Raw genomic sequence first — 24,132 nt, 5'->3', positions numbered from 1 at the left:
GGACATACTTTTGGCAATAAAACACTGTCATCCACACAGACAGAGGTCAATGTTGTGTGTTTTATAGCTCTTTTAATCCTAAAAGCAACTTGATGGCTTTATATCTTTGCTGTAGGAGCCACCAAATCACATTGTAAGTACAACAGACGATTAGCATGTTGGATTTCAAGGATTTCTGTGTGTGTTGTCGGTTTATCCCAGCTCCTACAGCATCCTTGAAATCCAACATGCTAATCGTCTGTTGTACTTACAATGTGATTTGGTGGGTTGTTGTAGAAAAACAGGGGTATGGTAGTTTTTGAAACGAGCTTGTGACTTTGTATCTTTCAGGTTGGTCTGTGGCACAGTCCAATGGATCAGCAGTTTATAGTCATGTCTCCTACCCAGGCAACTTCACCCACAGAGGTAACTATGATGTCTTATCTTATCTTATCTTATCTTATCTTATTCCTCACTCCACAACAGTGTTGACTTTAACAGTGGATTTCAGAAAGATAACAACTGCACTGTTCATCCTGAACGCTGCCTTCAAACTTTCACAACCAACAACCTCCCTGACCACCAAAGCCACATATCTTCATGCTAAACATCATCACGTTAAAGTAAGTCTACTCAGATAGGATCTTTGGCACCAGTCTGTGGTGAGAAATGGAAAAAGTGTTGCGTTTGAAATGTAAAAAAGCTGAGGAAAAGAATTTCCTGCAGTATTTAGTAGACTGATAAAGACTAAAAACACAAAACACATAAAGATCCATCCCACTCACAAGGTGATAACCATACACTAATCATTTATTCATTAAAGCATAACATGGCTAATCAAATTCACTCAGAAAAAAGCAATATTCAATGAAATGGTATAACAAAACAAACAAGATTCAGTGTTACAAAATCTGCATTGTGCCCATGCAGGGACACAGCACTAAGAATACAGTATATATATCCAATATATCTGCTTCCTTTTTATACACTCTCCACCTCTAGAGGGAGCCTCAACTCCCTCAATGTGTCATAGAGCTGCTGCTGCTGCTGCTGCTGCTGTGTTCTCACTTTGCTACAGTTAAGCCAAGCAAATGCATGACATGACCAAGTGAGATCATGCTTATTATAATTCTGCTCACTTAAAATTCTGAATCTATGATCCAAACAATCCTGCAGTTGTTATAAAAACATGTTGCATTTAATAAGTAACATCTTATTTGGTTGGTTTGTTGATGGTAGCGTAGAGGTTTCTGGGATCAGCAGAGGCTCCAGCAGAAGAAGAGGAGGGAGCTGTCACGGTGCTGAAGGTCACTGCATCACCATCATCACCATCATCATCACCATCATCATCATCATCAAGACGGACCTGGAGGGAAAAAGTACAACTCATAAATGACTCACACATAAACTTAACACAACTTCCTGATGTTGCTGCCATCAAACAACTGTAGTTGCAGCAGCTTTTATCTGCTGATTAGATGATGAAATATCTTGTGTGTGGAGTTGACATGTTGGTCTGATGGTGGCGCTACTGCACAGGAAAGGTAACAGAGTCTCCAACAAACACCAGCATTTATCATCTGGTGACCATGAACACTCACAGCAAATGTCATGTCATCCTGGCCTGTAGTTTTGGACTGACATCAGAATAATTCATCATCAATCTATATGGACTTTAATGTTAAAATCAGTAACATCACCAGTATAAGCAGTCATACAGCTGACCTTGGCTTTACGGCCTGTGTTCTTGGTGTAGCTGATGGAGGCGTAGGAAACATCAGCTTCAGGATCAGCCTGCACAGAGGAGACAACATAATGACTGCTCAGTAACATGTAACATACTGACTCACTCTTACACTTAATTCATTTAATTCAATTCTAGTTGCATCACAGTTCCTTCTTCTTCTTCAGAGAAGAAATACAAACATAACTTGTATACGAGTGTAGCTTTGTACTGGGTGTAGTGTGTGATCTCACTGTGTCCTGACTGGTTTATAGACCACATTGAGTCACTGCAGTGTTTAACCTCAGTCATCAGTGCTGTATTGTAGGTAGCTGGACTTGTATTTCTTGAAGATGTTTCACCTCTCATCCAGAAGCGTCTTCAGTTCTAAATGACCGGTGGGGAGATGCAGGCTTTAAACTCTGTGTGGGTGGGAACCCTTGCAAAGTCGTTGGGGTCACATGTGAGCTCCTATTTTCAGAGTCATTAAGGTCACAATTTGAGTCATTGACCCACCTGGCCATCATGTGTATCGTTTGGTTCAGGTGGGACCAGATGTGAATGGGTGTGAAGTCGTCTCGGGACGTATCCCAAGACTGCATTGTAGGTGGTTGATAAGTGGTGTGATAAGAGGCCACCTCCTCTGTTTAACGATTGACGTTCCAGATTGATGTAGATGGCTTATTTTACGCCTTTTTCAAACCATGGCCAAGGGACTGAACTTTGCCGTAACACCAGAACTGATACCGGTGGTAGAGATTATCACAGCAACAGAGTCAGCCATCAGAGACAACACGCTGGCAGACACAGAGGCAGACATCTGATATTAAAGGTATCAGCCACTCTCGCTGGAGTAAAAGCACCACCTTCCAACCTAACCATTGAAGAAAGGAAGGCCCTGGCATCACTGAGGAAAGACTGGAAAATCACCATCTTGCCTGCAGACAAAGGGAGATGCACAGTGGTGCTGAGGACAGTGGACTATGATTCCAAAATCACTACTCTGCTCAGCGACATAGAGACATACGAAACACTGAAGCGTGATCCTACCAGTAGCTTCAAAAAGAAGGTCATAGATTATCTCCAAAAACTGGAAAAGGACAAAGTCATTGACAGACCTCTGTATTATCGACTGTTCCCCGGTGAGGCCATCCCATGCATCTATGCACTCCCCAAGATACACAAGGAGCACCACTAAGCTCTTAGTTCCATCATCAGCATCAGCAACTCAGTCACATATGTCCAAACGCCTAGCTATGATCCTGATGGTAACACTCCACAACATGTAAATAACTCTCAGAATTTTACCAACAAGACCAGAGAGATAACACTGGACTCTGACAAAACTATGGTATCACACGACGTCACTTCACTTTTCACTTGCATTCCCACCAAAGAAGCAATTGAGACAGTGAGGAAATGTCGGCTACAAAGCATGGCTGTGCTATGGGCTCACTGGTGTCCCCCTTCGTGGCCAGTCTTTACATGGAAGATTTGGAGAAGAGAGCTCTGACCATCTTTACAGGAGCAGCTTCTAGCCTCTAGTTCAGATATGTGGATTACACCTGGGTCAAAATCAAAACCAAGGAAGTGGAAACCTTTATGGAACACATTAATACAGTGGACCCCAACATCCATCTCACACGGGAGGATGTCAGAGAGACAGTCTACCATTCTTAGACTGTGCAGTGCACAATGAAGAATAGACACTCTTTTGAGGACAGCAATGTGCACATCCCTGTGCACTTTAAACCCAGTAACACTCTTAGACAGGAACTTGTCCACCCCAAGGACAAAACACCCAGACATAAGCAGAGCAATATAGTGCAGCCAGGAATGCACAGATTTGTACACTGGGGAAACAAAACAACCACTCCACAAGCGCATGGCACAGCACAGCCAGCTCCTCAGGTCAAGACTCAGCTGTCCATTTACATCTAAAGAAGAATAGACACTCTTTTGAGGACAGCAATGTGCACATCTTGGCCAGGGAAGGCAGATGGTTTGAAAGAGGCATAAAAGAAGCCATCTATGTCAAACTGGAATGACCATTGTTAAACAGAGGAGGTGGCCTTATCACCACTAATCACCCACCTGCAGTGCAGTCTTGGGATACCTTCCTATGGGGTGCCGTTTGTAAAGTGTCTCACGTTAAAAAAAACATCAACATTTTGCCACATTTAGCTTCAAACAATGTTTAAAAAAGTATTGTGAATTTTTTAACGTCACCTTTTACCACATTTACAGCAATATTTGTTAACTTCGAAATATATTAAATGTTAAATCTAAATCTAAATGCTAAATCTAAATCTAAATATAAATGTTAAATCTAAATATTAAATCTAAATCTAAATCTAAATGTTAAATCTAAATATTAAATCTAAATCTAAATCTAAATGTTAAATATAAATGTTAAATATAAATATAAATGTTACATCTAAATGCTAAATATAAATATAAATATAAATATAAATGTTAAATCTAAATATTAAATATAAATCTAAATCTAAATGTTAAATCTAAATGCTAAATCTAAATCTAAATGTTAAATGTTAAATCTAAATGTTCTGGGTGAAACTAAATATTGAGCTAATATGCAAATTCACACTGCCGGTCACCGGAAGTACCAAAATAAAAGCTCGAGATGGTCAGACTGTGTTTATAGAATCAAATAACGAATTAAAACCAACTTATCGGGGGAAATGGACACTTGAACATACATTAGCGTGATAATAATGACCTAAAATAACAAGAAACGTGTTTGGAGAAATTTTATTTGACGTGTACTTTGAGTTGTTAGTGTCCCTTCGGAGGGATTAACAACCTAAACTAAGCTAACAACCGTCAGTTCTTAGTCCCGTTAGCAGTGTCTGTAATGACTCATTAACTCTTAAACGGTCCGTGAAAAAAATATTTTTTTCCAGCGGATGTCTTAGTTACAACATGATTGAGCTAGCAAAGCAGTTTTGTGTTGCGATGTGTGGTATTTATTCAGTTTTGGGAAATCACGATGTCTAGAAAGCATCAGAGACTGCAGCAGCAGCAAAGCTATCAGGACGTCATCTGTTAAATGTCTCCCATTGTCGGATACGACATTAAACTACTCCAGTTAGCTCAATCATGTTGTAACTAAGACATCCGCTGGAAAAAATATTTTCTTCACGGACCGTTTAGAGTTAGTGAGTCATTACAGACACTGCTAACGGAGCTAACAGCTAACAGTTAGCCTCGCTAATCTACGATAACCATGTTATTAATTTCAGAACGTGATAGTAATGTTTGTTCAGTCATAGTGTTTATAGGCTTTACAAACACCAGATTAGTCTAAACGGTGATACAGTGACGTGAAAAATGTGAGATATGCATATATATGTGTAGCTAAACTCCGCTGGTTTTCTACCCGGAAGTATTTGTAAACAACAAGGTGATTCCCTCCGAAGGGGCCCTAACAGCTCAAAGTACACATCAAATAAAATTTCTCCAAACACGTTTCTTGTTATTTTAGGTAGTTATTATCACGCCAATGTATGTTCAAGTGTCCATTTCCCCCGATAAGTTGGTTTTAATTCGTTATTTGATTCTATAAACACAGTCTGACCATCTCGAGCTTTTATTTTGGTACTTCCGGTGACCGGCAGTGTGAATTTGCATATTAGCTAAATATTTAGTTTCACCCAGAACATTTAAATTTAACATTTAACATTTAGATTTAGATTTAGCATTTAGATTTAACATTTATATTTAGATTTATATTTAATATTTAGATTTAACATTTATATTTATATTTATATTTATATTTAGCATTTAGATTTAGATTTAATATTTAAATTTAATATTTAGATTTAGATTTAGATTTAATATTTAGATTTAACTATTTAATATATTTCTAAGTTAACAAATATTGCCGTAAATGTGGTAAAAGGTGACGTTAAAAAATTCACAATACTTTTTTAAACACTGTTTGAAGCTAAATGTGGCAAAATGTTGATGTTATTTTCAGCGTGAGACACTTTACAAACGGCACCCCATACCTTCCTAGACGACTTCACACCCATTAACATCTGGTCCCACCTGACCCTAACAATACACATGATGGCCAGGTGGGTCAACGACTCACATTGTGACCTTAACAACTTTGAAAGTACTGTAGGAGCTCACATGTGGCCCCAACGACTCTGCAAGTGTTCCCACCCACACAGAGTTTAAAGCCTGCAACTCTGCACCTGCATCTGTGCAATGTAATCCAATACAACAGTCCCACAACAAATACTGCCAATGTAAGACTTAGTCGAGAACTACACAGTTAATAGTGAATAGCCACAAACCACAAACCCTGCTTAGATTTATTAACAGATGTATAGAAGTTTAATTATTCACTTTTAAAACTCACCATGTTTTCATCCATCTGTGTTTTGTTCCCTGAAAAGACAAAAAAAAGGTCAACTTCAACTTTCACAGTGAAAATTTATTGTTCAGTATTGTATATTAATATTTCTTCTGTGAATGTTCTCACCTTTAGTTCTCTTGCATCTGATGACAGCCACAGTGATTATTATAAGTGCTGCTAAACCCACAGCAGCAACGATGAATTTCCACTGACCTGGAAATAGAGGTGTGAAGTCTTCAGTGTTCTCTGTGGGGTTTTTTTGATGATGATGAGCTATTTGTTAGTGTGTTTTTGTGTGTGTGTGTGTGTGTGTGTGTGTGTGTGTGTGTGTGTGTGTGTGTGTGTGTGTTAGTATCTTTTAGATCTGAATGAACAAAGTGTATTTTGACTGCATGTCTATTCTAACTGTTAATTGCTGCATCATGACCTTAATGAATACAATACCAAAATGCAAGAACTGTGCACTTTGTCAAAACCTTCTGCATAAAACAAATGACAAAGAATGATGAAATATTAAAAGCTCAGATTGAAACATTTTGTGTGATTATTCACATCAGTTTGAAATGATTTTAAACAGCTCATCATGTTCTCACCTGGTTTCTCACCTGAGGACTGAGGAGGGCTGAAGGTGAACTGATGAACTTCTTTAGTGTAACCATCTGTCACTTCACATTTCAATAACTCAGAATACTTCAACTTCTGATTATAGTCAGATGTAAATGTCACAGAGGCTACACATGTACTCTGTGATGTGTCCAAGTCATTCTGATTACCCTCATACAACCACTTCACTGTGTGTGGACACTGTTCATATGTCCACACAGAGCAGTCCAAGATGACCCGATCACTGTTCTTATGTTCAGTCACTGGTGAAGATGGAGATATTGTGAGAGAAAGACAACAAGAGTAAAATGAACTTCATCACTGTAATCATAATTATTGTAATGTTTCAGTATATTGTTCTAACAAGACAGTTTGAGCTGAAAACATTATGATGGAAATACTCACTGTCAACAACAGACAGATGAACATCAGAGTCTGAAACTTGTCGTTCTGATCTGAACTGTCTGCAGCTGTAACGTCCAACATCCTCACGTGTGACCTTCTTTATAACCAGAGAACATTTTGCTGTAACACTCAGTCTGTCTGATTTAGCTTCAGCTCCTCTGTGAATCTTCCCGTGTTCAAACAGCGGCACTGTGTTTCTTTGAGCACTAAATAACCATGTAGCACTGTCACAGTTATCCTGATCATGTGTCACATTTTCACAAGACAAAGTGACTTCATCTCCAACTAAGGAATATTTCTCAGTTGCTGTTGCTGAAAAAGAGAGAGATGAAGAAAGAGTTCACTAAACTCACCACATTACAAACAAAACTTGGAAGAATACTTAATAAAGTACTATTAATAATATCAATACAGTTTTGTAATGTCTCTTCAGTTAATGTGTGTTATATCCTTACCTGTAAACTTAAACAGCAGCATCAGAAATAAAGACATTATAATCCATCTGAATTCAGCCATCATGTTTCTCTCCTGGTCTCACGCTCTCAACTGTCAAAGTCTCTCACCTGCTGCTTCTTAAAATGGACACAGCATCTACTTCCTGTGATGATTAACTTCCTCATACTGCCTTCAGTCTGTGTCTTGTCTCCTCTGTTTGCTGTTGAATTCATGTGTGATATTAACTTGTATACTACCTGAATTTCTTGTGAACACAGAGTGAAAATCTTTTAATTTTGATACATTTTGCCAACTTTCTAATCTACACTGATTCACAGTGATGGCAACAGTAGATAAGGTCTTGATCAGCAATAGATCAGACCAAGCACCGAGCCCCTTCTCTCTCTCTCCTTTGCTAACATTCATGTCCTGTTACTGCATCTCGCTAACTCGGCTCTTCTACACGTCACTAACTCGGCTTCAAGAATACACATTTTGTGCTCCACTGTTCAACTATATAGTGTAGACAGAGGTGGCTGAAGGTGTTGGACATCAATACTTCACCTGTGGTTTGCAGGTTTTTAATGCTATATGCTCACTGTGTCTCTGTGAACAGGTCTGAGGAAGTATAAATGTGGCTGGAGGGACAGAGAGGCCAAATGTGACACTGCAGAGACAACTAGTTGGACGTTGAAGAAGTGTACCTGTGGTCTGGAGGTTTTTCATATGCTCACTGTGTCTCTATTAGGGCATTGCAGTAAGGGTTAATGTGGCTGCAGGGACAGAGGAACATGATGCAGACGACTAGTTGAACATTTAAGATATTTGAAATGTATTTGCATTCATATTCACAGTTGGTCAAGTCACAGTAGGTGGTCAGGTGCATCCAAAATGTCTGAAAGTAGTATTCTCAGGTCACCTTGGGTTCACTTATATCTGTATTTAGACACATGTCTGTGTTAGTATATGAAAGAATCACTAAACAAAGTGTAGAATTAAGTGGTGAGCATTTGTGTGCAGGTTATATTGTTATATAAAAATAGAGAATAAATAAAGAGAAGGCTGTCAGTGTTTTTAACCTGACTGGCTGCTACATGGGTGGCATAGTGGTGCAGTGGTAAGAGATCAAACCAGCAAGAGAGTTGCTGGTTCGATCCATGGAGGGAGCCTGGGAAGAGGGCTCTCTCCTCTGTGTGGAATTTGCATTTTCTCATCTTCTCCAGGTACTCCAGCTTCCTCCCACAGTCCAAAGGATAGGTTGGGGATAGGTTAATGGGTGACCGTAAGTGTGAATGGTTGTCTGTCTCTGTGTGTTAGTGGGGTGTACCCTGCCTCTCACCCAGTGTCAGCTGGGAAAGGCTCCATCCCCTCCACGACCCTAAAGGGGATAAGCGGTTACGAAAATGGTTGAATGGATGGATGCTGGACCTGAACGCTTCACTGTTTGGCTTCTTACTGAGTTTAAAACAGTGACACATTGACAGTCCTGCATCACATTAACATGAACAGTCTCCACCAGCATCTTACCATCATTTACACTAACTGACAGTCCCTGATCATTCATAGACATTTTTCACTTCACACATCACTTCACTTCAGTTTATATTTTCATCTCATTATACTTTGAGTCAAAAAGAGAAGTCTCAGGAAGCCACAGTGACCCCAGCAGTCAGGGGCTGATGTCTTCATGTCTCTGTCTTTACCCACATACAGCCACTTCACTGTGTGTCTGCACACTCCATATGTCCACACAGAGCAGTTTAAGGTCACCTCATCAGCTATGGAGTCATATTACAGCTACAGTAAGAGCTCATGTACATCCAACATGAACACTTCTGTACACAACCTGAGTTATTGCACTTCTCTGTGTTTTCTTGTCATTTTGGATGTTTGTATATGTTATGTAGACAAATGTTAGAGCCCAGTGCAAACAAACAGAGGTGTTCAACCTGACTGAGAGAAAGTTTACTATGAGAGCAGAGAGAACAAAAAGTGGACAGCTGAGCAGAGGCAAGTTTGTGGTGTGTCTTTGTTTTTGAGAGAGAGAGAGAGAGAGAGAGAGAGTTTTTTTTATATATAAAATTATTCTACTCTTTCAATAGTTGGCAACAAAGACAATCACAGACTACAGTACACATCAGATGATAAATAAATTCACTTCAATTAAAGCAACACATCTGAAAAAGTAATATCCAGGTCTTTTAAAGAGAAAAGCCTTCGTAATCCCATACATCTCCAAAAGCATCCCAATCCTTCATTTTGACATAATATTTATATTCTAATGGTACTCATGCTCTAACCAGACTCTTGAAAGCTAGTAAAGAATCACACCTCTTTCCATTTTGTCTTTCCTACTTAAACAAATTGCCAACTTTGCTTGACCCAAAAGAAAGTTCAGTAGGCGACCATTTTTCTCCTTTTTCCATAGTAAAAAGAAAAGAGAAGTCTACAATAATGGTCTGTAATTTCATCAACAGATTTGCTGGGGGTTTGACCACAGCCAGATGGAGACACAAAGTGGAGGCCACCAGATTTTTAATGATAAGGGTCCGCCCTCTGTAGGACATCTGGGGTACAAGCCAATGCCATTTCTTTAGCCCTCCTTCCATCCTTTCTACAAGACCCTCCCAGTTTTTATAACCTCTAAATGGTCACCTAGGTGAACACCTAAATATTTGATCCCATTCTTCCCCCACTTAAAACTATCAGGTAGCCGAGGTAGGTAGCTTATTCCAGTTTACTTTTGATAATCTGTGATGTGTACTTATTTTTGGACATCACTATCATCTGTCACAGACACCATAATGTCATCTGCATATGCAGAGAAGCGAAAAGGTGAAAAGTTGTTTCTAATTTTTATCCCTCTTAACTCTTTTCTGATCTGACATAACATTGGTTCTGTGGCAAAGGAGTAAAGCATGCCAGACATTACACCACCTTGCTGACTACCCCTGTTAACCATAAAAGAAGCACTTGAACCACCATTAACTCTAACTTTGATTGTGTGATGTCTCTAGTGACATTGAAATTGCATTGATTACAAAACTGTTGAATTAGTTTAATTCCAAGATCCCACCATTGCTGAAGGGACGCAAACTGAGATTTTCTGAAGTTCCATTGTTTCCACACAAAAAAAACAAAAACAAAAAAACCCCCCAACAACCTGAAACATCTTCTAAAGTGACCATCGTGTATCAAAACAGTATCAAAGTGGCAATATGCACTCTGAGGTTTCACCCCACAATAAATACATTTCCTACTGACACACAGTGATCTCATAAACCTACTGGACACAAGAAGCAAGATCCCAGACCCAGCCTCTGACTGACATGCAGCAAATGGTTGCAAGCCAGAGCTGAACCTGCGACCGCTGCAGCGAGGCATTGCCTCTGTACATGGGGCACCAGCACTATCCACGACGCTACCAACGCCCCTACTAGGTGCCCTTCTTGCCTGCAGCCAAAACACTTCATTGTCTCTGTCGCTGCTAAAATTGTCGAAACCATCAACTTTAAATGTCATTACAACATTTAGCTCATCTTTGTCATGTACACTTATCTCCCAGATGAAACAACATGCTTTAATTTGGCTGATTTACAACCTGACAGAAGCATTTCAGTGCGGACACAATCTCACCATGACGTGACAGCTCCCTCTCCAACACCTCGTCACTGATAAAGGGTGGCATGTTAGACAGGATGATCTTTTTTGCTGGATTCAAGAGGGGGAAATTGTTACATGTGTGTTTCTCAGAGATATTCAGAGCTGCTCATTATTATTATTATTATTGTTATTGTTATTTATTGCTGTATCTTGTATTTTTGTAGTTATTTTGCATGACTAGTTTTTTAAGTTTTAAGTTTTTAACTTTAAATTTTGAAATCTTTAATCTGACTCTTTCCCCTTGACTGCTGTAACACTGGAATTTCTCAATTATGGGATCAGTAAAGGTGTATCTTATCTTATCTTATCTTATCTTATCTTATCTTATCTTATTCCTCACTCCACAACAGTGTTGACTTTAACAGTGGATTTCAGAAAGATAACAACTGCACTGTTCATCCTGAACGCTGCCTTCAAACTTTCACAACCAACAACCTCCCTGACCACCAAAGCCACATATCTTCATGCTAAACATCATCACGTTAAAGTAAGTCTACTCAGATAGGATCTTTGGCACCAGTCTGTGGTGAGAAATGGAAAAAGTGTTGCGTTTGAAATCTAAAAAAGCTGAGGAAAAGAATTTCCTGCAGTATTTAATTTGCCTGAACAGTTGTTCTGCCTGTAGACTGATAAAGACTAAAAACACCAAACACATAAAGATCCATCCCACTCACAAGGTGATAACCATACACTAATCATTTATTCATTAAAGCATAACATGGCTAATCAAATTCACTCAGCAAAAAGCAATATCCAATGAAATGGTATAACAAAACAAACAAGATTCAATGTTACAAAACCTGCATTGTGCCCATGCAGGGACACAGCACTAAGAATACAGTATATATATCCAATATGTCTGCTTCCTTTTTATACACTCTCCACCTCTAGAGGGAGCCTCAACTCCCTCAATGTGTCATAGAGCTGCTGCTGCTGCTGCTGCTGCTGTGTTCTCACTTTGCTACAGTTAAGCCAAGCAAATGCATGACATGACCAAGTGAGATCATGCTTATTATAATTCTGCTCACTTAAAATTCTGAATCTATGATCCAAACAATCCTGCAGTTGTTATAAAACATGTTGCATTTAATAAGTAACATCTTATTTGGTTGGTTTGTTGATGGTAGCGTAGAGGTTTCTGGGATCAGCAGAGGCTCCAGCAGAAGAAGAGGAGGGAGCTGTCACAGTGCTGAAGGTCACTGCATCATCATCATCATCATCATCATCATCATCAAGACGGACCTGGAGGGAAAAAGTACAACTCATAAATGACTCACACATAAACTTAACACAACTTCCTGATGTTGCTGCCATCAAACAACTGTAGTTGCAGCAGCTTTTATCTGCTGATTAGATGATGAAATATCTTGTGTGTGAAGTTGACATGTTGGTCTGATGGTGGCGCTACTGCACAGGAAAGGTAACAGAGTCTCCAACAAACACCAGCATTTATCATCTGGTGACCATGAACACTCACAGCAAATGTCATGTCATCCTGGCCTTTAGTTTTGGACTGACATCAGAATAATTCATCATCAATCTATATGGACTTTAATGTTAAAATCAGTAACATCACCAGTATAAGCAGTCATACAGCTGACCTTGGCTTTACGGCCTGTGTTCTTGGTGTAGCTGATGGAGGCAGAGGGAAACATCAGCTTCAGGATCAGCCTGCACAGAGGAGACAACATAATGGCTGCTCAGTAACATGTAACATACTGACTCACTCTTACACTTAATTAATTTGATAAAATTCTAGTTGCATCACAGTTCCTCCTCCTTCTTCTTCTTCTTCTTCTTCTTCTTCTTCTTCTTCTTCAGAGAAGAAATACAAACATAACCTGTATATGAGTGTAGCTTTGTACTGGGTGTAGTGTGTGATCTCACTGTGTCCTGACTGGTTTATAGACCACCAATTACAGGCCAATTTCCAAACTGCCATACATGTCAAAAATTTTAGAAAAAGTTGTAGCAGAGGAACTTACAATGTTTTTAGAGAATCACAAGGTCTTTGACATATTTCAGTCTGGTTTCCGCACCAAGCGCTCCAGAAACTACAGAAACTGCACCACTTAAAGTCTCCAGTGACATTTTGATGTCAGCTGATTCTGGTGAATACACTGTTCTGGTTTTACAAGACCTTTCATCAGCCTTTGACACTGTTGATCATAATAATATGATAAATAGACTCCATGATCTGGTTGGATTGTCTGGCCTGGTTTAAAAGTGGTTTTCCTCTTACCTTTCTGACAGAAGTTTCAGTGTTTTTGCAAATCAGATTATGTCTGAAACCACAGGGCTGTCATGTGGGGGTACCTCAGGGTTCTGTCCTGGCACCTATTCTGTTCTTCTCGTATTTACTTCCTCTTAGACAGATAATCAGACAGTTCAACAATGTATCTTACCATCTCTATGCTGATGACATCCAGCTGTACTGCTCATTCAAGGCCACTGAGTCCCATAAGCTGTCTTCCTTATTTAACTGCCTGACTAACATCAAACAGTGGTTAAGTGACAACTATCTGCAGTTGAACTCAGACAAGACAGAAACATTAATTATCGTCCCAGAAAGCAGTATTTCCCAGATTAAGCAGCATATTGGTGCTCCAAGCTCGTCTGTCCTGCCAAAGCTCAGGAACCTAGGTGCTGTTTTTGATTCAGCGATGTCCTTGGAGCATCATTCCAAACAGCTTACAAAAAACTACTTCTTCCAGCTGAGGAACATTAAAGTTTGAGCATGTACTTTTAAAACTCACCATGTTTTCATCCATCTGTGTTTTGTTCCCTGAAAACAACAACAACAAAGAGTTGACTTTAGCTTCAACAGTGAAAATCCATGTTTATCAAACTTCTTTGTTTATTAAAGTTTTTCCTGTAAATGTTCTCACCTTTAGTTCTCTTGCATCTGATGACAGCCACAGTGATTATTATCAGTGCTGCTAAACCCACAGCCGCAACGATGAACTTCCACCAATCTGCAAAGAGAAGTTAGAAGTGTCTGAAGTCTGAGGTTTTTTGATGATAAGCTGATTGTTAGTGTCCTTGGGCTGTCTCTGTATGTCTAATATCTACATTAACACAGAGTCTGTCAGCATCTGTAAAATATATTTTTAATGTCTCTTTTAACTGTAAATGTGGTTCTGTTGTTCAGTCACCTTGTTTTGTCTGATTGTTTTCAGATTTCAGATTCCATTTATTTCCTGTTGTAGATGGTGATTCAGTTGTTGCTGATGATATTGTAGTTGTTGTAGTTGTTGTTGCATCATGACCTTAATGAATACAATAGAAAGTAGAAACAAAATGAAAATAGATAGTGTTAAATTAGTTAAGTTTTTTTTTTAAATAATAACCAATTTGTTTGTGTGTTCTTGTGCTGTCTTTACATCTCTAATATCTGAATGAACAAAGTTTATATCAAAACTCTTTCTTTCTGTGTGTACTTCACTCACCTTGTTTTAGTTGATCATTGTTGTTTTCAGATGCAGTGTTGTTTGTCACTTCTGATGTGCTCATTGTCACTGATGTCCATCTATTTCCTGTTGTCAACAGTGATTCAGTTGTTGTTGATGATATTGTAGCTGCTGTGGTTGCGTCATGACCTTAATGAACACAATAACAAAATGCAAGAACTGTACACTTTATCAAAAACTTGAATAAAAACATAAAACAAATGACAAAGAATGATGAAATATTAAAAGCTCAGATTGAAACATTTTGTGTGATTATTCACATCAGTTTGAAATGATTTTAAACAGCTCATCATGTTCTCACCTGGTTTCTCACCTGAGGACTGAGGAGGGCTGAAGGTGAACTGATGAACTTCTTCAGTGTGACCATCTGTCACTTCACATTTCAAGAACTCAGAATACTTCAACTTCTGATTATAGTCAGATGTTGTAAATGTCACAGAGGCTGAACATGTACTCTGTGATGTCTCCAAGTCATTCTGATCACCCTCATACAGCCACTTCACTTTGTGGGTACATATGTGTCCATATATCCACACAGAGCAGTTCAAGATGACCCGATCAGTGTCCTGACGTTCAGTCACTGGTGAAGATGGAGATATTGTGAGAGAAAGACAACAAGAGTAAAATGAACTTCATCACTGTAATCATAATTATTGTAATGTTTCAGTATATTGTTCTAACAAGACAGTTTGAGCTGAAAACATTATGATGGAAATACTCACTTTCAACAACAGACAGATGAACCTGAAAGTCTGAAACTTGTCGTCCTGATCTGAACTGTCTGCAGCCGTAACGTCCAACATCCTCACGTGTGACCTTCTTTATAACCAGAGAACATTTTGCTGTAACACTCAGTCTGTCTGATTTAGCTTCAGCTCCTCTGTGAATCTTCCCGTGTTCAAACAGCGTCACTGTGTTTCCTTCATCACTAAATAACCATGTAACACTGTCACAGTTATCCTGATCATGTTTCGCATTTTCACAAGACAAAGTGACTTCATCTCCAACTAAGGAATATTTCTCAGTTGCTGTTGCTGAAAAAGAGAGAGATGAAGAAAGAGTTCACTAAACTCACCACGTTACAAACAAAACTTGGAAGAATACTTAATAAAATACTATTAATAATATCAATACAGTTTTGTAATGTCTCTTCAGTTAATGTGTGTTATATCCTTACCTGTAAACTTAAACAGCAGCATCAGAAATAAAGACATTATAATCCATCTGAATTCAGCCATCATGTTTCTCTCTTGGTCTCACGCTCTCAACTGTCAAAGTCTCTAACCTGCTGCTTCTTAAAATGAACACAGCATCTACTTCCTGTGATGATTAACTTCCTCATACTGCCTTCAGTCTGTGTCTTCTCTCCTCTGTTTGCATGTTGAATTCATTTGTGATATTAACTTGTATTAAGTTTGATGCATTTGGCTGACTTTCTAATCTTCACTGATTCACAGTGATGACAACAGTAGACAAGGGTTGTAAAGGGTGAGAGGGTCACTGATGTATGACGGGGCAGTTTTGAACACCACAGGTAACCAGTGCAATAAAGCATGAATTGGGGAAATGTGTGTACATGTTTGAGTTCTTGTAAGAAGTCTCGCTGCAGTATTTTGGACAAGTTTAGAAAACAGACAGGATTCATGGTGATGTTTGACAGCACACATGAACAGACAGGTGAAGAGTCAAACTCCTCGCCCAGCAGAATTTCACTCTTGATGTCTGTGTTGCAATATGGTGATACTGTAGCAGCTGGGAGGGAACACAGATAAGATGATGTTTCACTGGTCTGAGACCTGTTGGTTCCTCATTGTGTCTTTGAAGTTGTTTTCCTGAGAACTGAAGGAGAAGTGATGTGGTGAGAATGTGGTTACGAAAAACCCAAAAATAGAAAAAAGAGCAAAAAAATTGGCCAAAGCCCAGAAAAACAGTTGTATATGTATTTTTACTGATAAAATACAGCCACAGTTTCAAATACTGCTACTGAAAGGGCTTGAAATACCACAACAAGAAATCATTTATTCATTCAGAATTACTCAAATCTGGTCTAAACAGATAAAACACATTTAGAATTGTAAATCATCAAATACATTATATTTCTAGTAGTAATAAGTAAGTATTTTACCATATGTGAACATTTGAGAAGTGCATTGTCCCCATGTAATGTGCAAGGTCTATGTGCTATTTTGACTCCCATCCTCACCCAACACTGTAAAATTACAACAAAGACACAACAAGCTGAAAATCTAATTTGATGCATGCATTCAGCAATGATTTAGTATTTTCCTGTTCTAGACATTCTAATAATCACAACAACAACAAACAATATTTCAGGGATTTTACTTACTTCAGTGTTGATATATCCAGTTCAGTAAAACAGGGAGATGTGCATCCAGGAAAGTTCGCAAGTTGTATGAGTTCACAGCCTGATGGCCAGACCTATTTACACATTTACCATCCAATGGCATTGCAAGGCTAAACAATAGGACCTAATGACTATGTAAATATGGTCTTTAAAAAAACATTTGTAGGTTTGTTTTTGGGACAGCTAAAAGTGATGTTGTAATTTTAAAACAGTGGGCCTTACAGGCTTAAACAACAGCAGCAGAGGTCTGGAGGTATTTCCATGTTATATTCTCACTGTGTCTCTGTGAACAGGTATGAGGAAGTGGAAATGTGTAGAATACTTGAAAAAGAGAAGTCTCGAGAAGCCACAGTGACTGACAAAAATTACTATGAGAGCAGAGAGAACAAAAAGTGGACAGCTGAGCAGAGACAAGTTTGTAGTGTGGAGAGAGTGTAATCTTGTCATTTTGGATGTTTGTATATGTTATGTAGACAAATGTTAGAGCCCAGTGCAAACAAACAGAGGTGTTCAACCTGACTGAGAGAAAGTTTACTATGAGAGCAGAGAGAACAAAAAGTGGACAGCTGAGCAGAGGCAAGTTTGTGGTGTGTCTTTGTTTTTGAGAGAGAGAGAGAGAGAGAGAGAGAGAGAGAGAGAGAGAGAGATTATTTTACATTTACAATAGTTGGCAACAAAGACAGTCACAGACGACAACACAGATCAGAAGATAAATAAGTTCACTTCAATTAAAGCAACACATCTGAAAAAGTAATATCCAGGAAAACCTTAATTCCATATATGTCCAAAAGCATCCTCTCCGGCAGCTGAGAGGTAGACTGAGGCAGCTGAGAGGCAGTCTGAGGCAGCTGAGAGGTAGACTGAGGCAGCTGAGAGGTAGACTGAAGCAGCTGAGAGGTAGACTGAAGCAGCTGAGAGGCAGTCTGAGGCAGCTGAGAGGTAGACTGAGGCAGCTGAGAGGTAGACTGAGGCAGCTGAGAGGTAGTCTGAGGCAGTTGAGGGGTAGTCTGAGGCAGCTGAGAGGTAGTCTGAGGCAGCTGAGAGGTAGACTGAGGCAGCTGAGAGGTAGTCTGAGGCAGCTGAGAGGTAGACTGAGGCAGCTGAGAGGTAGTCTGAGGCAGCTGAGAGGTAGTCTGAAGCAGCTGAGAGGTAGACTGAGGCAGCTGAGAGGTAGACTGAGGCAGCTGAGAGGTAGTCTGAGGCAGCTTAGAGGTAGACTGAGGCAGCTGAGAGGTAGTCTGAGGCAGCTGAGGGGTAGACTGAGGCAGCTGAGAGGCAGTCTGAGGCAGCTGAGAGGTAGACTGAGGCAGCTGAGGGGTAGACTGAGGCAGCTGAGAGGCAGTCTGAGGCAGCTGAGAGGTAGACTGAGGCAGCTGAGAGGTAGTCTGAAGCAGCTGAGAGGTAGACTGAGGCAGCTGAGAGGTAGTCTGAGGCAGCTTAGAGGTAGTCTGAGGCAGCTGGGAGGTAGACTGAGGCAGCTGAGAGGTCATCTGAAGCAGCTGAGAGGTAGACTGAGGCAGCTGAGAGGTAGACTGAGGCAGCTGAGGGGTAGACTGAGGCAGCTGAGAGGTAGTCTGAGGCAGCTGAGAGGTAGACTGAGGCAGCTGAGAGGTAGTCTGAAGCAGCTGAGAGGTAGACTGAGGCAGCTGAGAGGTAGTCTGAGGCAGCTTAGAGGTAGTCTGAGGCAGCTGGGAGGTAGACTGAGGCAGCTGAGAGGTCATCTGAAGCAGCTGAGAGGTAGACTGAGGCAGCTGAGAGGTCATCTGAAGCAGCTGAGAGGTAGACTGAGGTAGTCTGAGAGGTAGTCTGAGGCAGCTGAGAGGCAGTCTGAAGCAGCTGAGAGGTAGACTGAGGCAGCTGAGAGGTAGTCTGAGGCAGCTGGGAGGTAGACTGAGGCAGCTGAGAGGTCATCTGAAGCAGCTGAGAGGTAGACTGAGGCAGCTGAGAGGTAGACTGAGAGGTAGACTGAGGCAGCTGAGAGGTAGTCTGAGGCAGCTGAGAGGTAGTCTGAGGCAGCTGAGAGGCAGTCTGAGGCAGCTGAGAGGTAGTCTGAAGCAGCTGAGAGGTAGACTGAGGCAGCTGAGAGGTAGTCTGAGGCAGCTGAGAGGTAGTCTGAGGCAGCTGAGAGGTAGACTGAGGCAGCTGAGAGGTAGTCTGAGGCAGCTGAGAGGTAGTCTGCTGAGAGGTAGACTGAGGCAGTTGAGAGGTAGTCTGAGGCAGCTGAGAGGTAGATTGAGGCAGTTGAGAGGTAGTCTGAGGCAGCTGAGAGGTAGTCTGCTGAGAGGTAGACTGAGGCAGTTGAGAGGTAGTCTGAGGCAGCTGAGAGGTAGTCTGAGGCAGCTGAGAGGTAGACTGAGGCAGCTGAGAGGCAGTCTGCCATCAGACAAACTGTGACTTATCACCTCCTGCGGATCCTCCCCTGATGTGGACCAAAAGGCTTTGTAAAAATACCTGACGGAAACATTTTCAACATTATGAAAACTTTTGTTGTTGTTGTTGTTGTTGTTGTTGTTTTTCATCTTAGATCCATCTCCATCCTCTGACACAGCCTCTGTGCCCACTGTCCCCCCCGTGTCTGCTACAACCTCAGCTCAACCTGGTAAGTTAACCACAAAACAGCCTTTGTAATTTTATTTTATTTTTAAACCATTTTTGTTGCCTTGTTTCAGGTGCCACTGTTCATTTACATCATTATTTAAGTATTTGTTTGATTTTTTTTCTTTAAATTTTATTTAATACTGTCTGTTATTGTACATTTGCTGTTGCAGTTTATTCAAAACAAAAAAATAATTATAAAGCAGATTGTGTTTACAGTAAAGACTGGTTTATTTTGTTACTTTTAGTTGGCCTAGATGACATTTGGTATCCCACTTAGCACTATATCACTTTGAATATTAAAAGTAAATCGACCCCAGGCTGCTCTTGTAGCTGAATTTGCTACCATATCAGATTAAAAACCACAGATGGGTACAACATGCCAGGCTGCTCTTTGAGGTTTTATGAATTGATTCTCTGTGTGGCCAGTAGGGGGAGTTGCTGACTTTGCCAAATATTAATTGAAAGATTTTTCTGCAAGTTTGAAAATCTGTTGGCTGCTTCCATGGCCTTAATCACTGTGGATTACAATCTAACGACAACAAAAAGTTCTCACCTCTAGTTTTACAAGTGATGACCAAGTAGAACATGAAATAACTTATAGTAGGTGTGTGAATGATCAATAATCAGTATTATTGGCAGTAATAGAGGGCCCCAAAATCAAATTTTGCTTAGGGCACCGTGGAGGCTTGGGCCGGCCCTGGGTGGTGCACTGGGACTTGATTTCCAGATAAATGTAGACACTAATATCATTTTTTCATCACTCCACCTTCTCTGTCTTAGTATGTCATTCATGGTTTTGGAGTAAGATGGTCAACAGTCACATATGTGTGTATGTTTGGGTGTTTACATAGTTTTGGCTATGCAGTACAGTGTGAGTGGACAGCAGAGAGCTCCACATGCTGTGAAGGATCTTTGGCGCCACTCTGTGGTGAGAAATGGAAAAAGTGTTGTGTTTGAAATGTAAAAAAGCTGAGGAAGAGAATTTCCTGCAGTATTTAATTTGGCCAAACAGTTTTTCTGCCTGTAGAATGATAAAGACTAAAAACACCAAACACATAAAGATCCATCCCACTCACAAGGTGATAACCATACACTAATCATTTATTCATGAAAGCATAACATGGCTAATCAAATTCACTCAGCAAAAAGCAATATTCAGTGAAATGGTATAACAAAACAAACAAGATTCAATGTTACAAAACCTGCATTGTGCCCATGCAGGGACACAGCACTAAGAATACAGTATATATATCCAATATGTCTGCTTCCTTTTTATACACTCTCCACCTCTAGGGGGAGCCTCAACTCCCTCAATGTGTCATAGAGCTGCTGCTGCTGCTGCTGTGTTCTCACTTTGCTACAGTTAAGCCAAATGCATGACCATGACCAAGTGAGATCATGCTTATTATAATGCTGCTCACTTAAAATTCTGAATCTATGATCCAAACAATCCTGCAGTTGTTATAAAACATGTTGCATTTAATAAGTAACATCTTATTTGGTTGGTTTGTTGATGGTAGCGTAGAGGTTTCTGGGATCAGCAGAGGCTCCAGCAGAAGAAGAGGAGGGAGCGTTCACAGTGCTGTAGGTCACTGCATCACCTTCATCACCTTGATCATCATCATCATCAACACGGACCTGGAGGGAAAAAGTACAACTCATAAATGACGCACACATAAACTTAACACAACTTCCTGATGTTGCTGCCATCAAACAACTGTAGTTGCAGCAGCTTTTATCTGCTGATTAGATGATGAAATATCTTGTGTGTGAAGTTGACATGTTGGTCTGATGGTGGCGCTACTGCACAGGAAAGGTAACAGAGTCTCCAACAAACACCAGCATTTATCATCTGGTGACCATGAACACTCACAGCAAATGTCATGTCATCCTGGCCTGTAGTTTTGGACTGACATCAGAATAATTCATCATCAATCTATATGGACTTTAATGTTAAAATCAGTAACATCACCAGTATAAGCAGTCATACAGCTGACCTTGGCTGGCCTGTGTTTCTTCTTATGTAGCTGATGGAGGCGTAGGAAACATCAGCTTCAGGATCAGCCTGCACAGAGGAGACAACATAATGACTGCTCAGTAACATGTAACATACTGACTCACTCTTACACTTAATTCATTTAATTCAATTCTAGTTGCATCACAGTTCCTTCTTCTTCTTCAGAGAAGAAATACAAACATAACTTGTATACGAGTGTAGCTTTGTACTGGGTGTAGTGTGTGATCTCACTGTGTCCTGACTGGTTTATAGACCACATTGAGTCACTGCAGTGTTTAACCTCAGTCTCTTCAAATACACTTTAGTAACACACAGTTCAGGTCCTGAACAAACCATAAACCCTGCTTCCATTTATGTATCAAAGCACTACATTAAAGTTTGAGCATTTACTTTTAAAACTCACCATGATTTCCTCCATCTGTGTTTTGTTCCCTGAAAACAACAACAACAACAACAACAACAACAACAACAACAACAACAACAACAACAACAAAGAGTTGACTTTAGCTTCAACAGTGAAAATCCAGGTTTATCAAACTTCTTCATTTATTAAAGTTTTTCCTGTGAATGTTCTCACCTTTAGTTCTCTTGCATCTGATGACAGCCACAGTGATTATTATCAGTGCTGCTAAACCCACAGCTGCAACGATGAACTTCCACCAATCTGCAAAGAGAAGTTAGAAGTGTCTGAAGTCTGAGGTTTTTTGATGATAAGCTGGTTGTTAGTGTCCTTGGCTGTCTCTGTATGTCTAATATTCTACATTAACACAGAGTCTGTCAGCATCTGTAAAATATATTTTTAATGTCTCTTTTAACTGTAAATGTGGTTCTGTTGTTCAGTCACCTTGTTTTGTCTGATTGTTTTCAGATTTCAGATTCCATTTATTTCCTGTTGTAGATGGTGATTCAGTTGTTGCTGATGATATTGTAGTTGTTGTAGTTGTTGTTGCATCATGGCCTTAATGAATACAATAGAAAGTAGAAACAAAATGAAGATAGTGTTAAATTAGTTAAGTTTTTTTTTTTTTTTAAATGATAACCAGTTTGTTTGTGTGTTCTTGTGCTGTCTTTACATCTCTAATATCTGAATGAACAAAGTTTATATCAAAACTCTTTCTTTCTGTGTGTACTTCTGTTCACTCACCTTGTTTTAGTTGATCATTGTTGTTTTCAGATGCAGTGTTGTCTGTCACTTCTGATGTGCTCATTGTCACTGATGTCCATCTATTTCCTGTTGTCAACAGTGATTCAGTTGTTGTTGTTGTTGTTGTTGTTGTTGTAGTTGTTGTTGACGTTGTTTTTGTTATTGTTGTTGATGTTGTTTTTGTTGTTGTTGTTGCGTCATGACCTTAATAAATACAATAACAAAATGCAAGAACTGTACACTTTATCAAAAACTTCTGCATAAAACAAATGACAAAGAATGATGAAATATTAAAAGCTCAGATTGAAACATTTTGTGTGATTATTCACATCAGTTTGAAATGATTTTAAACAGCTCATCATGTTCTCACCTGGTTTCTCACCTGAGGACTGAGGAGGGCTGAAGGTGAACTGATGAACTTCTTCAGTGTGACCATCTGTCACTGCACATTTCAAGAACTCAGAATACTTCAACTTCTGATTATAGTCAGATGTTGTAAATGTCACAGAGGCTGAACATGTACTCTGTGATGTCTCCAAGTCATTCTGATTACCCTCATACAACCACTTCACTGTGTGTGGACACTGTCCATATGTCCACACAGAGCAGCACAAGATGACCCGATCAGTGTCCTGACGTTCAATCACTGGTGAAGATGGAGATATTGTGAGAGAAAGACAACAAGAGTAAAATGAACTTCATCACTGTAATCATAATTATTGTAATGTTTCAGTATATTGTTCTAACAAGACAGTTTGAGCTGAAAACATTATGATGGAAATACTCACTGTCAACAACAGACACATCAACCTGAGAGTCTGAAACTTGTCGTCCTGATCTGAACTGTCTGCAGCTGTAACGTCCAACATCCTCACGTGTGACCTTCTTTATAACCAGAGAACAGTTTGCTGTAACACTCAGTCTGTCTGATTTAGCTTCAGCTTCTCTGTCAATCTTCCCGTGTTCAAACAGCTTCTCTGTGTTTCCTCCATCACTAAATACCCATGTAGCACTGTCACAGTTATCCTGATCATGTGTCACATTTTCACAAGACAAAGTGACTTCATCTCCAACTAAGGAATATTTCTCAGTTGCTGCTGCTGAAAAAGAGAGAGATGAAGAAAGAGTTCACTAAACTCACCACATTACAAACAAAACTTGGAAGAATACTTAATAAAGTACTATTAATAATATCAATACAGTTTTGTAATGTCTCTTCAGTTAATGTGTGTTATATCCTTACCTGTAAACTTAAACAGCAGCATCAGAAATAAAGACATTATAATCCATCTGAATTCAGCCATCATGTTTCTCTCTTGGTCTCACGCTCTCAACTGTCAAAG

General features: G+C 39.8%; 1 protein-coding gene across 3 annotated transcripts; it reads right to left on the bottom strand.

Annotated features, from left to right (window-relative positions):
- Positions 1 to 954: 954 nt before the first annotated feature.
- LOC125896871 (probable serine/threonine-protein kinase dyrk2) lies at positions 955 to 24,132 on the bottom strand. 3 transcript variants are annotated; one of them, XM_049589777.1, is made up of 9 exons: positions 24,033 to 24,132; positions 23,578 to 23,889; positions 14,967 to 15,245; positions 14,645 to 14,794; positions 14,351 to 14,464; positions 14,084 to 14,170; positions 13,952 to 13,980; positions 1,705 to 1,773; positions 955 to 1,345 (listed from the first exon to the last, which is right to left on the bottom strand). In XM_049589777.1, exons 1-9 carry the CDS (start codon positions 24,094 to 24,096, stop codon positions 1,193 to 1,195), a joined length of 1,257 nt encoding a protein of 418 aa, XP_049445734.1. In that variant the 5' UTR covers positions 24,097 to 24,132; the 3' UTR covers positions 955 to 1,192. The 3 variants fall into 3 exon arrangements, with proteins under 3 accessions (XP_049445734.1, XP_049445735.1, XP_049445736.1); XM_049589778.1 differs by lacking the exons at positions 13,952 to 13,980; positions 14,084 to 14,170; positions 14,351 to 14,464; ... (2 more) ...; positions 23,578 to 23,889; positions 24,033 to 24,132 and adding exons at positions 6,093 to 6,121; positions 6,216 to 6,302; positions 6,683 to 6,955; positions 7,098 to 7,409; positions 15,843 to 15,908; XM_049589779.1 differs by lacking the exons at positions 13,952 to 13,980; positions 14,084 to 14,170; positions 14,351 to 14,464; ... (2 more) ...; positions 23,578 to 23,889; positions 24,033 to 24,132 and adding exons at positions 6,093 to 6,121; positions 6,216 to 6,302; positions 6,683 to 6,955; positions 7,098 to 7,409; positions 7,553 to 7,618.

The sequence above is a fragment of the Epinephelus fuscoguttatus genome, linkage group LG11, assembly GCF_011397635.1.
Source record: "Epinephelus fuscoguttatus linkage group LG11, E.fuscoguttatus.final_Chr_v1".
Classification (NCBI taxonomy): Eukaryota; Metazoa; Chordata; class Actinopteri; order Perciformes; family Serranidae; genus Epinephelus; species Epinephelus fuscoguttatus.
This window is presented reverse-complemented; position numbering and strand designations above follow the sequence as displayed.